The 15351-nt window shown below is 38.0% G+C and overlaps 1 protein-coding gene across 1 annotated transcript; it reads right to left on the minus strand.

Moving 5' to 3' along the window:
• Positions 1–1103: 1103 nt before the first annotated feature.
• Positions 1104–15345, minus strand: HTATSF1 (HIV-1 Tat specific factor 1). The gene is made up of 9 exons (XM_027645393.1): positions 15058–15345; positions 11301–11505; positions 10937–10984; positions 9947–10101; positions 8775–8938; positions 7080–7179; positions 6480–6569; positions 5868–6005; positions 1104–5479 (listed from the first exon to the last, which is right to left on the minus strand). Exons 1-9 carry the CDS (start codon positions 15220–15222, stop codon positions 5195–5197), a joined length of 1350 nt encoding a protein of 449 aa, XP_027501194.1. The 5' UTR covers positions 15223–15345; the 3' UTR covers positions 1104–5194.
• Between the last annotated feature and the right edge of the window lie 6 nt (positions 15346–15351).

The raw sequence follows: 15351 nt of genomic DNA on the forward strand, positions 1-15351 counted from the left end.
CAGTCTCAGCTGGAAAAAACACCTTGGGAACTAGAGTCACCAAACTGGTGACATGTGTTTTATAGAGCAGCTTAGGAGTTTGTTTACTCATCCAGAAAGCAGGAGAGCACAATTCAATTCCCTCTGCCTAAATACGTATGAATCCGCCCTCTGCCATCTCCCAGACCAACTTAACTACCAGGCTGAGATTCCTGTGATGGTGCTTAGTCTTTTATTGACACACTCTTTGCATAAACACATTTTCATTGCGAGACACACTGGATTCCAGTCCATCAGCAAGGCAAGAGCCCTCAACATCTCCATCACTCCTTCTTTGATCCCCTTTTCTAAACTAGCTCATACAGCAGAGATTTCTTCTGCTAAAGCTTTTCAAGACCTCATTCAAAAATTCCCTCTCAGGTTGGCAGTTAAAGCACTTGGCCGGTTGTTAAAATGGAATCAGTTTAAAGTTCCTACAAGGAACTACTGGGTAAAATGGGATTATAATCCCTGTTCTTCAGTACAGGAATTTAGCAACTGATTTCCAGTGCTTTTTAAGCGAAGTGTGAAAGCTTTGAAGAAAACAAAATTGAAAAAAAAAAAAATCTTTATTTTTGAGAATCAAAAAACCCCCATCATCTCATTTATAACTATGGTGTCTGCAGTCATCCCTTCTGCTTCTTTTATATCTGTGCAGGTCCATTAACACACCAAGCCAGGAAGAAGACAAAACCCACAAATGGGGAACAGATACCATATCCCACTTACAGTTCCAGCAACGTTTCTACTGGATCTGGCTGGAAAGCTCTGGCTTGTTAACACGTGTATTTTATAAAAGTCCTGTGCACCAGAGGCTACTGTATCTTCTACTGAGGGGAAAAAAGACAAATACATTATCTCAGAACGAATCAGCAAAGACTTGTTCTGTTCACCAGTTTGTTTATTAAAAAGGTAGTATAAAACACAACCCCTTTAAGAAACAAATTGAAGACAAACCAAGGGATTCTCAGATGCTGTCACAAGTCTAGATATTATTCAATTACCATTGCTTTTAAATGTTGGTTTTCTAAAGGATAAATGAAAATGGTCAATTTATCGAAAGAAAAATCACCAGTCAGAAAAAATTCCAAGTCAACTTACTGAAAAGTTTAATCTAACAATATACTTTCTTATTACAGAATGAGCAAAAAACCAATTTGCTGCAAAAGATTTCATAATTCTATAAATATTTTACAGAACTTTCAGAGTATCCTGACAGTAAGACTTCAAGCCGTGTATAATAAGCACTAAAATACACACAAGTCAAATCAACACAAGTACACAACTCACAGAATTCATTTCCCATACTGCAGTATGTTTCCTCAAATTCAGAAATGAGAACTTAAAATCCAATTAACATCTATACGTAAGTATTTTTAATTGTTTTTTCTCCAATTTGTTTTGTTTAGGTTCAAGAATTCAGGGTACGAATATCGATTTTACTGGAAAATTTAAAGGCAAGTTTGGGTTTCTATGAAGCATCCAATACCTTCAAGTTAAGTGAATTAAATGAATTATTTGTAATTGTAAATAGGTTAACCTTAACTGAGTAATGTCTAGGACATTTAGCTAAAATGCACTGCATTTAACATACTAATGATTTTAAGTGAATTGCAATCCTTATACAAAATGTAAGCTGTACGAGGGACTGAAATTCAATTAAAAAAAGTAATTAAAAAAAAAGCAGGAGAAACAGATAAACATTTTGATGCAAAATGAAACTAATTCTCTCTTTACAGCTGTATGTGAGCATTCCAGAACCTGCGAGAAAAAGAGAAAGCCTTCAAGAAACCCTTTTCTTTTGGGGCTTTTTGTTTCCAGGTGTCTACCTTGGCCTTGCTCCTCAAGCCACGTCATCTCTGGCAAATACCTGTAACCCCATAAAACTTCCTTGCCAGCAAAGCACTAAAGAGCAGTTGACTGTAAAGCAAACTACCAACGTATCTTGAAGCTAAGAAATGATTTTGGATGGTATGGTTAAAAAAGCAATTATTGCTGAATTATACTGAAGGATCAGTTAATACTGTCCCTGCTGTTGTGTTTAAGTGGCTTCACATCCATTTTGTCACACTGTGTGAACTAACAGAAACAAGTATTTCTCCAGTTCAAAACTGAGCAACAAGGATTATCCACAAATTGTTTCAGCCTCCTGCTGGTTACTGTTTTCATCATATTCAGAGGGAAGGAGACAGATTCTCTTACAATGAACCTCTCACCAAAAGCTTATGATACATTAGAAATCGAACAAAAAGTTTGATTTTGTCACTTCTAGTGAGCAAGTCATTAAACAGCACTTTTAATTAAAGAACAAATACATTGAAAATTCCATTGGGGTTTTAACTTCTTACCAACTTATGTATGATGCTGCTCAGTCAGAAAAATATGTAAGTTTAAAAAGCAACTCACCTTGTTCATCTTCAGATTTGTTAAAATTTGGTATTAAACATTACTGCTCTATACAACAAGATTGTCACAGTCATACTTCAAAATAGTAATTTTAACTTTTGTGATTTTTATTTCTGTTCAGATTAATTTATAAAAATTTGCATCATTTCAAAAAAGGAAAATGTCGAAAGAATTCAGTCTGAATGAAAATCTGCTGAAAAGAAAGTTACAGCTGCATTAACCTCTCCTTGGACTACTAAATGCAATAACTCAATGAGTAGTTTATAAAAATATATTTTTACATTTTACTGGGGAAAACAGAGGTAGACAAAAGGAAAATACCAGTTTGAGTGTAATGCCGCACTTCAGAACAACGTATTTGCATGAAAAAACAGCTTTTATTTCCTTAAGAACCCTATTTAATAGGAAAGCCAGTAAAGCATTTGGTCTCAGTCTTTCTTGGTGCTCTATTTCGGTGTGAGGTCTAGAGAGAAAGGTGAAAGGACTAACATCAACTGGACTTCTGCAGCAAGCCAGTCAAATGTGTACATCAGTCGGAGAGAGGAAGGTCACTGCACATAAAATGATTCTTTATTTCTCAAATAATACACTACACTAACCTTATTTTTCATATCTGATACCATAATAAGGCTTCATAGAACTGTACAAGTTTTATACATTTGTCCACAAGTTTCCCTACATCAGTTGCAATTCCACTGTAAAACAGGTGATTTAACTGTGTAGTGTTACATGACTGGGCTCCTTTAAAAAAAAACAACGAAGCAAACAAAACACAAGAGTAATTGATCTAAAGCCTGGAGTCTAGAAGCTGGAAGGAAAAAAAGGAGCACTGAAAGCAATACCCACCACATTAAATCACACTCCTCATACGCAAACGCTCCCAGCTCTCAAAGGTCTGTGGTGCTTATTACCAATAAAAATAACTAAGGCAGAACCAACACAACCCACAGATGTATCAGAACATGCCACCACGTGCAGCTACTAAGCAGGCAGTGTTTCAGATCCCCTGAATTCTTCAAAGACCTGCTTTGCTGAAATGTACAATTCACACTTGGAAATAGGAGCAAACGGACTTTTTTTAGCTGGCAAGAGCTACAGCTCTTCCTTATAATGCAAGTCAAAAAAGGAAATTTGCCATGCCAGCTTATAATGAGCCCCTGACTTTTAACCTCTGAATTCAAATATAATCTCTGTTGTAAAACCAGGTATTTTTTGTCACAAAAAAGATGTAAGTTATAACCACAGTGGCAGGTGTTAACTTAGATGCCCTGTTTGGCATAGCTACCCACACATACTGATTATATATTAAAAAAAACCCCAGCAAAATAAGAGAACCATATAGACTTCTTGAAAAAATATATATGGTAATCTCAGAGCACAAATTTTCAGAGTATTCCAAATACCTCATGATGGAAATACAGGAATTAGCATCTATAGTTTCTTGCAATCCAATATGAATTAAAACAATTCAACAGATCCTCCTTACAAATGTGTACTGGTTACCACCCATATGAACAATGTGCTATGAATTTAGCACCAGTATTTTAATTATTTAGTGCCTAAATCCATATTCTTCTACCCTTACTTATCAAAATAACAGGATTCTAAATTAAGAATGACTATGCCCAAAACAGCTCCCTCATTTATTTTTGATAGCCTGCCATGTATTAAGATACCTGAAGTTAGAATGTCTTCTAAATCCTTGCTTTTGGAAATATTTCTAAGAGGGCTAGCATTTGCTTTTTAAGAGCATTATTTGAAAGCATGTTTTCAAGTTTTCTAACTTCTGCACAACAAACTGTAGTTTGAGCTGCCAAAAGCCTTTAAATCCTATGAAATATGGAAGATCCTCCCCACTCTGAAGAGCATGCAGGGCTAAACTAAAATGTTGAGAACTTAGACTCATCATGCTAACAAAGTGGAACAAAACCCTTTAATATAAAAGCAAAAACTAATAAAGCCACCACAAAAATCGAAAGCCTATTTTGATACCTACTGCATACAGACCATGAGAGTTTAAGATCTATGTATTTCATTATGTCCTAGAATGTGTGTGTGCTCATGCATTTCTAGTCTCCTTGACATAATTCCAGCCTCTACCTAACATCAACAAAAGATCTAAACAGGGGAAGGAAAAAGTAATTTATTGAATGCTGTGATTTAACAATCGATCTTCACTCGGTTTGCCTGAGGGTGGCTATGGCAACGCTGGCTGCTTTCCACTTCTTCTAAGTTTGTGACTTGGTACTACTCGTATCATTTGCTACCTAATGAATAGCAACACATCCAATGCATTCACCCCATATGTATCACAGCATCTGTTCCATAAAATGAACCAAAGTACTCAGGACACAAATAATTTTTAAGGATGAGATACTGAGTTCCAAGGGGTACAGGAAAATTAACAGTAAAATCCACAAATCTCGTAATAGCTTTGCATTACTTAAGTTACATACAGTTACATAAACTTAAGGTTTAGAATGTATTTCACACTCACATGATGGAACACTGACAAGCATAGTTAGAACAAAAGAAGCCTGATGAGTTTTACTGCATTCTTGGCAACTTGAGTTACTTTACCTGAACAGCCAATTAATACAAACTTTTAGAACCTCATTAAATACTGCTTTTAATGAAAACTTCAAAGCACACAGTTGATGACATTCTAATATGCCTATATTCATATGAATATTGTCTGCAGTCACCCTGAAGAAAGGGATCAACTCAAACATCACCCTAAAAATCATGCTTTCGTAAAGCATTAAAGGTGCTATGTATCAGCTTCACCATCACTGCCTGCAAGGCTGCTGTCTGTGGATGGAGCTCCATCTTCATTAATGCCCTCACCATTATTCTCCCTCTTAGGAGCTTCATCATTTGCACCCTCCTTAGGTGTGTCATTAACTCCTGGAGGTTGTTTGCCTTCAGGCGCTTTAACGCTACTTGATGCGGAATCCGAACCAGATGTAGTTTGCTGCTCCTTTGCATCAGGATCCCCTAAAAATGTCTCCCACACCTTCAGCCTTTCTTCCCTTTCTCTTGCAGTCTCCTCCACCTATTAAAAAGAGATGTTAATACACATAATTTTGAAGTCATCCTTGTCTAAATGAGTATTTACACAGATAAAATTATACAAACACTTATCTTACAGAAATATCTCAAGAGTTCAGAAGGCCCTGCTGACTGTGAACTAATAATCTGTACATGCAGTGGATAATCCTCCAAACTGACATCTCCAACACACAAAACAGGTCCTTTAATTTTTTGCTAAGTTGAATAATTCAGAATGATTTTTTGGGGGACATTCTAGCAGTTTTTGAGGAGAAGCAAGATGGTGCAGGGGTGCGCAGGGTAAGGGGATGGGGATGCCAAACACTTCTCAAGTTAAAACAGATTTATGGTTTGGAAGAAATATTTGATGAAATAGGACCAGGAAAGGTTACCTGATAATCTGTTACACCATCCCACGTTTCAGCACTGAGCTGACGGCCACCAAACCACCTTCCATTTAGAGTGAGCTTGCACAGATCAGCTTCTGTGGCTTCTTTAAATGACACAGAAGCCACGCCATCAGGGTGTCGCTGTAAGGAGAGACACCTTTCATTTCATGTTCTAACCAGTGTACTTATTCCAGTAGCTTTTAGATTGTGCTACAAAATCAGATTATGGCTCCATTCTGATAATTTCCAACTGTGTTTGAAAATATCAGTTTTCAAGTTTACATATTTTGTTCTACTGGCATACAGAACACAGTTTTTGAACACAGGAAACAGGAAATGTTTCAGCTAGCTTAGGTACAATTAAATGTATTTATACACTTTCAAACTTGTGACTTGTATTCAAGTTCTTCAAAAGAGTTAGTTTGCCTTCACTTAGGCTGAAGTTGATGGGTGCTTAGACATTAAGTTTTAAAATACTAAAAGACTAAGTCAAGTTTCCATGAAATAAACATACAAAACCAAATAAACACTCCACTCATATTTAAAGTAGCCTAAACGTTTTGCAGCTTTGCACATTTCATCAGTTCTGCCAACACAGCATGTAAAAATACCTACATCAAATATGAGAACCTTCTTTACTTGTCCAAACTTTTCACACTCTGTCCGCAGATCTTCTCTGATCTCATTTAGCACTAAGGGATCCTCCTGCAAAGCAGTCACACAGCTTTAATTAAACACAAGCACTCACTTCTCTCAGCTTTATTTTTGCTCAGTCACTAATGGAACCCATGTGCCAACCCATCAGAAGTTCATAAAGTAAGTGCTGCTATGCTGCATTTTCAAAGCCACCTAAGAGTTGGCAGACAGCTCTTATTTGAATTTCATAAACGCTACTTATTAACAAAGCTATTTTGTGCTGGTTTCTCCATTCTAACAGTTACTGTTGTTTACTCCTTCCATCCCAAATGGGAATATTATCAGGACAGAGACAGTGAAAAAGGTTGATTTGAAAAGTACATTCTTACCAACATCTTTTTCTTGTTTTTCAGAGAGCTGAATGAATTTCAAGCAGATGTCTGGTACAGGAGAATGCCCTGCCCAAATCTGCTTAGATTCTCATCTGCTTAGAATTTTGCTAGAATTTGTATGGCAGAAACTTCAGACAATGTTAACTGTTAACAGCACAACCTACAGTAGCAAACTGCATTTTCCTACCTCAAAGTCCTTTGGGTGAAACATATTCCTGATAATAACGATGCGTTCATGTCGCATTCGAGTTGCACCATCTTTCTTCTCCGGCCTCCAATCCAGCTGTCTAATGAAATGAAGCAACAGTAAGAAGATATTGTTGCGGCTCTCTTCAGTTTCTACAAGTATTTGTTGAAAAAAAATTATTAATTTGGCATTTTTTGCAATACATCAACACGTATTTTTGACACAAAGCGTTAAGTTATTCGTCTAAAACATACAATAATTACCCAGGTTTACCACTTCTACAAAGTAACTGGTCTTTTAAGGTACTTTAAAGCTCAAAGAAGGAATATAAATTATTGTAAAAATCAAAGCATTTTTTTAAACACAAAGAAAATAATTTTGAAGTTTTAATTCCTTCTTAGATTCGGCTCAGACACAGGAATCAGTTGCTGTCAAGTACAATTAAAATGCCGATATTTTGCCATTTTTTTCCTAATTTATTTTGTAAAAAAGGAGATCCACTATTCCCTTTAGTAAAACTTAACTGCTTTTATTTAAACAAATATGCAAGAAGACTTTGACTCCTGCACAGGCATTGCTGTAAGATGTGTTTTGTTCCACAGTGCCACGAACTAGTCATGTAACTCAGGGCACCTGTTCTAAGATTTTGCCTTCTCACAGCAGATGTTACTTCTCATAGAAATGCCTGCTTCGTATCCTATTACAAAAACAACCCCACATACTCACACTTTTAAATCTCAAAATCATATATCGGGGGAAAATCTTAAATTCCTTCTTATATCTCCTACTTTAGCTAAAGAAAACATGGATTCCCAATGAGAGTAGTTTTACCAGTAAATTATGCTCTTCAACTCAAAAGGCACACACAGTCCTTTTATTCACACAAATTGCTGTCAAATGCAGTTTCATTATTTTCATACATCATCTGTCTCCACACTGGAGACTTCTTACAACAAGAATTGCCAATGCATCCTTGGGGCAGACACATTTCAAGCTACTTCTGTTTTCAACAGATAAGATATCAAGTAGCCTTTGCTCCCTTTAACTATGGCAAAACACTTCTGCATTACTATTTACAATGTTCAGTGGAATGTTGCTTTCATTAAAATATCAAAAGTTCAAACTTCTTTCTTCTTTAATCTGCATTGGTTCCAAAAGGCAGAAAAACAGTTTTTAAGCGACAAAAGCAATGAATCAAGGTACAATTAAAAAAATCAGTATATTTTATACCAGAGACAGATGTCTGGGGGAATCTACAGAGATATTTTAGTACTTTCTCCTATGGCAGCCAAGCATATTTTGCCCTTTTTAAACTGCATTATGGTACAAAATATATGTGGGCAGTCAGTGTTATGACCTTATAACAGCAAGCCCAAATATCATGACAGGATATCTTGCACACTCACACACTCAGAAGAAGTGTCTTATCTCCCTAGAGTTGTAATATTTTCTTCTACACCTGAAAGGACCATGGCTCCCTATGTATTATTTTAATGTTTAAATCACAAAAAAGCTCATTACATTAACATTTAATTTAAGAGTACCTCCCCTTTAAATGTGCATTAGTTAAGGTATTTCACTGTCAGATAAGACTTTAACTTTTTCATAGCTTAGCACTGCATTTGAAAGAAAGCAGCACTTTACTAATAGCACTTAGAATTCAAGCAATATTCTACTGAAATAAAAAATACAAACTTCTGCTGTTGAGACAGCTTCTTCTTGTAGTCTTTACATTTCTTCTTCTTTTTGCTTGCATCATACTCCCCCTTCAGTTGGAACTTTGCAACTTCCACATGCAATTTATAGCCTCGGATTTCTGCCTCATCCAGAAGCCTCAATGCAAGTTGAACTGATTCTCTCTATTTGAAAATAAAACACAGCACAAGCTTTAAAGCACAGAGCACAGTCAAATGATCCCAATAACGTGGTGTTAAGTATATTGTGCAAAGCATCAGGTCCCTGTCACTGAAAAGGCCACTTCTCTTCCAAATCTCCTGACACACAGCTGGCAATGATTTCTTGATCAAAAGCCAGTATTTCTGCACTCCTGTTATAATTGATCAATGCTCCCAAAAGCAACTGCACACAGTTCATTCAAATATGTCACAAACTAAACTGCAACCATCAGGCAAGCTGATGAACTTAAAGAATAAAAAGACTTCAGGGGACTGATTTCCTATAAAGCTTGTATTACTTTTCCATGAACAGAAGATGTTGAGACTCTCATGTAATTTTTAATATTTTCTTGAAAGTCCTTTGGAGTGGAGCCTGTCTTTATATTTGTGCACTGAACAGCCCTAACTACTCCAATTACAAAAATAGCACAGACTACAGGACATTGGATTTAGCACTGCCTGGTGCTTTTCTTGCAGAATTAAAGCAGGTTGCACTTGGAAGCACCAACCTTCCAAATGATTCACAAGTGAAACACATGAAGGAAACAGTACTGCAGCCTAAACTTTTATGGTTTAATAAAGAATGTAACAGAGTTCTGAAATCAACCAGTTCTCAACTAAAAGCTGCATATACAGGACTACAGTCCTTGGTATACAGTATCCTCAGTTACACAGTAGCATATTTCCAAAGTAAAAGGTAAATAGTCCCCCATTTCACCCCATAATCACTGTCACCCAAGAGAGGAACGTGTAGAGAGACATGTTCAGCAGCTATTATAGCCACTTTCAGGTAGAGGGTGGGGTTGGATAAGAGGTGCACAAATGGGCATTTCTAGAGTAAAACTTTAAAAGAGAGACCTAAATTTCAAGTTACACTTCAGATGTTTCAACAATCTTCTGAATATGATTCTGAAACAGTGGCCACAAGTACTTTCAGTGGGAAGGAAAACTTCATTTCAGTGCATCACTGACCTTCAGATAGCAACAGAGGCCATCTCCTTTAAGATTTCCTTCCTTATCTTTGTACAGTTTGATTTTGTGTTCTTCTGTCTGAGGATCTCGCATAATGATACCACATTTTGACATGACTTGTACAAATTCATCTTTTGTAATGTCTGGAGGTAAACCTGCAAAATAAATTCAAACAGAAGGCTTGAGTATTGTCTATGGACACAAAAAAAGACCCCCAACCTATAAACTATCAACTATTTTCTCCACCTAGAAATTCGACAAAAAGAGCAACTGAAAATGTATAGACTTTATAAGGTCTGAACTTTGAATTAAGGACAAGAAAAAAAAACCAAAAGGGATAAGAAAATGATGTGGATGTTCCATGCTAGTTTGGCCTGGATGAAGATTTTTGAGAATTCAAGTATGTGCACTTCTGTGACTGCTCAGAGCCACCGAGCACATACATATACAAATGTACTTTTGTATATGCATCTAAGGGTAGCTCCCCACAATCCAAAACAGGTCGAGAAACACCATAATAAGTGCACAGATAATTTCATTTAAGCTCCCCCATTATTTCCTCATTCTATTCTCAGCCTTTTTTTCTTTTACTGTTTCCTCTTTCTTACCTAGTAATTTAATTATGCATTTATTAAGTCACATAAAAATTAAAGGTTAAGTGATGTTTATAGCTGATGCACTATCTGGTTATAAACTTGTCATTATTCTATCCCCTAAGAGCCTGCAGAAATTGTTTTGCTTAAAAAAACCCAAACAAATTAGTGACTTGGCTGACACAGCTCACAGAATATCACATTTAGCAGGCAAAAGCACAGAGCATGTCCCTTCTACTACTCTCCCACATCTGCAATTTAAAGGTCACCAAGACATTATGCAGTCAGGAACATAACATTAAGCAGCTTGCACGTGGCAGATTGACTAGAGAATATTAAAGACCTTTACCAGTCTCTTTTACCATGTTTAGCTCCAAGTAGATAAATAAACACTTACCCGTCACATAAACATTTGTGTTTCTGTCTTCTTCAACATGAAACCATCCTAAACACAAGAGTTTTAATTCAGTTATGGTAATACATTAAACATGGCAGCATACAGTAAAGTTTATATTCTATCAGATTTCTAACAATTTTTTACTTGCTCAAGGGGAAGCTCTGAATGTGCCTTAATTTGCTTTTTTCCACCTTGCATACAGACTTAGGAGGATATCTATGAAGCACCATACAATTCAGAACTATCTGGAAATTTTCAGCACAACCCATATCTTTGCTGTACCAGACAACACTGAACAATTGCCGGTTTTCACTCGTTACTACACATGTCACAGCTAAACATAGGGAAATACTTTGTCACTCACCTGGCTCCAGCTTCCTTTTTTCTGATTTTTGTTTTGGATCTGTTTGTTTTGGTCCTTTCTCATTTGCTGATGGTTGTGTTCCTGCTGTCTTAGAACTTACTGGCTGCTTACTTTCAGTGGCTGTGCCAGAGGCAGATGAAGTGTCTGTCTCATCTGCGTGGAAGCCATAGTTGGCATGATAGGTTGCCAGGAAATCTTCTGTTATCTGAAAAGAAAATAGGAAAATTAATCAAACATTTCAAAGAACTACAAATTCAGGTTTGTGTTTCCATGTTAGTTAGGTGATGGTCATTTTCCAATCTGGTATTTTAAAACTGGTTTTAAATCATCTTTGCAAAGCCATGTGCACAACAAGAACTGCCAGCTCAGGCATTACCTGAACTGGACAAACACACTAATTCTATACAGCACATGAAGTTTTTACACAAACATTTCACAAGTTCTGACTTTTTTCAAACCAGGCTTTCTGCTTTCCACTTAAACTGGACCTGCCTGAAGGACAGAAACCAAATGCTCCTGGCCATGGTGAAGAGATAAAGTGACACTGACAGTAAGTCAACAACTTATCCACAGATGATGAACGACTGACATTTGCAGGCATCTGCCTTTTCATGGAATCATTTCCAGGGAGGACATATATTTGTGTTGACAGACAGTAAATACTGCACTTAGGCAGAGATGTATCTTAAAACACTGTTTCTAAGGCCACATGCTTTACTTCATATCCTACTAATAGATAATTAGCTGCTTGTTTTCTAGAGAGAGACTATACTTGGATAAAACTTAAGATTGGCTAATGCCTATGTTTTAGAGGTCAAAATAAAAAAATCCCTACAAATTACACCCAGTACCAATTTTAATAGTAGCCACCAGCAATCCCATGCAAAGATATATATCAGAGCTGCTTTTGCCAACATCCCTGCATTAGGAAGGATTTTCTGAAGTTACACACTCTGAAAGGATTTATTCCCAAAGCTGAGCCTTAACCTCTGAAAATTTTATCTCTGACTTGTGCTGCACTTGGTTCATCTGTATTCAATAGGGAACAAAACTTGATGTCATTAAACTACTGTGTCAATGATGATAATGCAATCTCCCATCTTCTAGTGGTTCAAAGCTTCACGTTTCAACTCTAGACTTCTATTATAACAAATCAAAAATGCAGAACTGACAGTAACAGGCTTGTCAGGAATAATGCAGGATGCCAGGGAGCCCCATATAACTTTAAAGTTTAGCACAAAATAGCTCCCAGGCTAAACAAGACTTGCAACACACCTCGATAAGGAATGTAAGTGGCTGCTCCTACAGACCCAACACAATGTCAAGAGAAAGAAAAAGTACAACCACATTTAGTGAATAAGACACTGTGCTCTAACCAGGTTCATCATATTTGACACAAGCAACCTTAGCAATCCTCAGTGTCACAGTTGATGAGATCCAGAGAATTAAGAAGCTTTTGTACTTTCTGGTAAACAGGACTGTTAATTTTCATCAGAGAACTTACTGATAAATTAGTGATTAAACCTGCAACAACCACCTTCCTGCAGCAGGATTATTTTTCAGCTTCAGGGGGAACTGTGTTCTTGTGTAAAGCTCAATTTATTCTTAGCAAATTACCTACCACGGACTGTCAAATTTTACCAGTCAATAACAAAGATGTTTTTTGCATAATATCATCCTACCATATAACCACTACAACTACCTCATTTTGAAATGTGCTTTTTCCAAGCACAAAGGAATTTATACAAGTATAAAGACTTTTATTGGGAATTATGTTATACTGTGCCTGCATGACAAACACCAATTCACAGAATTTGTTACTTGGGGCTTCAATCCAGTTCTGGTGGAAAACATCCCAGAGAGATCAGTTCTATCTGCACACCCTCACAATTATACAGTTGGGGTGATCAAGCTTATAGGAAAAGAAATACAATACTACAGGACATGTGAGCATGTAACTAAGTGCTGGTCCCACTGAAATGGAAAGGAATAGATTAACCAAATGAAGAACAGATACCCTGTGCCTGCAGATGACAGCCAACATCTGTATTTTCAGAGCAAGTGATGGAGGCAGCAGATGAATTCCTCGTGCTATTTTGTGATATGTCCACGAAGGACTATAGAACTTGGTATTCATCAATACAGTACCATTGAAAGAAAAGTAATTAAATAATAAACAAAGTTACAATTGCTTCTATTAAATATTTGACTGTCTCCAAGTTTTTCTGGGGAATGCTGACAGTAATATCATTCACTTTTTGCACAGCTTTGAAATATGCTTTAGTGGAAGCTCAGCAGCCACTACTCCCAAAGCAGCAGTGCAGTCCCAGTCTGTAGATTATGGTTACACCAATCATATTTTCATCTTTTGTCAAGAAACAGAGATTAAGAATTTTATTACTGCTCATGGAGAAAGTACTCCCAACTTCTGGCTCCGGTGGTCTCTCCAATTTATTTTGATAAAACATTCTGTTGAATAATCATCAGGCAGAAGAAGTAACCTGAGACACTGGTGTCTAGCTCAGTAAAGAATCTTTGTAAAGCTCTATGGGTCACTGGTAGGTCACCAACTTCTCCTACACATCATATTTACTAGTGAACTTTGCTGCTCTTATTTCACCTGTCCAACCCTTAATGTATCTCCTCTCCAAGACAGAAGAGATAAGAAAGGCACTTGGGAAAGTCAAATGATACTGAGAGGAGAAAATTTTAAAAAAATAGGTGAGAAAGAGGGGAAGAAATAGGTGAAAAAAAAAGGAAGAACCTTTTTACAAGTTACTGTGCTTACTGGATATAGCACTCCCCAGGGAGCCAGGGATACTCAGTGTTCCACTTTGTGAGTCTGGATTTCTCAGTGCTTTCACCCCTCCATAAGCCATCTGCTCCAGACACCTTCCTAGGTTTACACACATTCAAACTTGGCACTACAGGCTTCATTCTCACTCAGATTCTCTGAATTGCAATGAATTCACAGTCACAAACTAGAACTGGCACATTACATCTATCAAGCAGGCCCCATAAAATGTCTTAATACTAAATTAATTGCCCTCATTCATTGTTATACAGTAACAAAACCACTATTTCACTTGCAGATCAGCAGATTTGCTCAACTAATTAAACCCATGTCCCTTCTCCCTTTGAAGAAACACACTGTTATAGCAAAATCATTTTTTTATCCTGAAAATATTCAATAAAAAAATAACCAAGATGAAAAACTGTGACGTGTTTCCATGCTGTGGAATGCCACTAAGTAAGACAAATACACTTAATTTTCAAGTGCACTTCTGTGACTGAAGAATATGGAAGAACACACCTGTACAAGGCACTATTTTCAGGTAATAAGGAAAGAGGGATATACTTTCATCTAGAAAGGATATATTTTCCTTTAGACATCTTAACAGATGCTTCACTGCCCACAAAAAGATCACCACAGCTACTGTGACAAAGAGATCTAAAGGCAGCACGGACCAAGACCTACAAATATAACTGTGACTTCATGCCAGGCTCGAGCAACTCCGCAGATCCTCAGCCAAGGCGAGAAGCTGAGACACAGCTGAGACACAGCTGAGACACAGCTCTTGACAACAAAATCGCAGCCGGTCACAGGCGGAGACGGTTCTGCCTGTAAAAAGGGGGGTCTCGGTGCCACCGAACCCTCAGCAGACACCAGTGGGGCCAAACGCGGACACCTCCGTGCCGAGGGGACCCAGCCCCGACTGCTCCTGCTCCTCACCCTTCCGGGGACCCCCGCACCCACCTTGGGGAACCAGGCCTTCTTCTCCCGGTCCCACTCGTAGGCGGCCCCGTCCGCCGGGTCCACGTACGTGAAGGGGTCGGATTCGCCCTCGCCGGGCTCGGCCTCGTACTGCTGCTGCAGCTGCAGCTGCCGGTAGAACTCTTCGTTCCCGTCCTCGCCGCTCATCCTGCCCCGTTCGGCGGGACTCGGCACCCGCGTCAGGCCTGGGCAATCGCGCCGGGCCTGGACAACCCGCGCCGGGCCTGGACAACCCGCGCCGGGCCTGGACAACCCGCGCCGGGCCTGGACAACCCG

Source organism: Corapipo altera, unplaced genomic scaffold (genome assembly GCF_003945725.1).
Source record: "Corapipo altera isolate COAL_440 unplaced genomic scaffold, ASM394572v1 65, whole genome shotgun sequence".
NCBI lineage: Eukaryota > Metazoa > Chordata > Aves > Passeriformes > Pipridae > Corapipo > Corapipo altera.

What these genes read in the sequence shown, in the direction of transcription:
- HTATSF1 (XM_027645393.1), bottom strand. Translation starts at nt 15,222, where the DNA reads ATGAGCGGCGAGGACGGGAACGAAGAGTTCTACCGGCAGCTGCAGCTG. An exon ending in AGAAGGCCTGGTTCCCCAAG is followed by an intron (nt 11,506 to 15,057) that starts GTGGGTGCGGGG and finishes TTTTCTTTTCAG; the next exon opens with ATAACAGAAGATTTCCTGGC. An exon ending in CACAAATGTTTATGTGACGG is followed by an intron (nt 10,102 to 10,936) that starts GTAAGTGTTTAT and finishes TTTATTTTGCAG; the next exon opens with GTTTACCTCCAGACATTACA.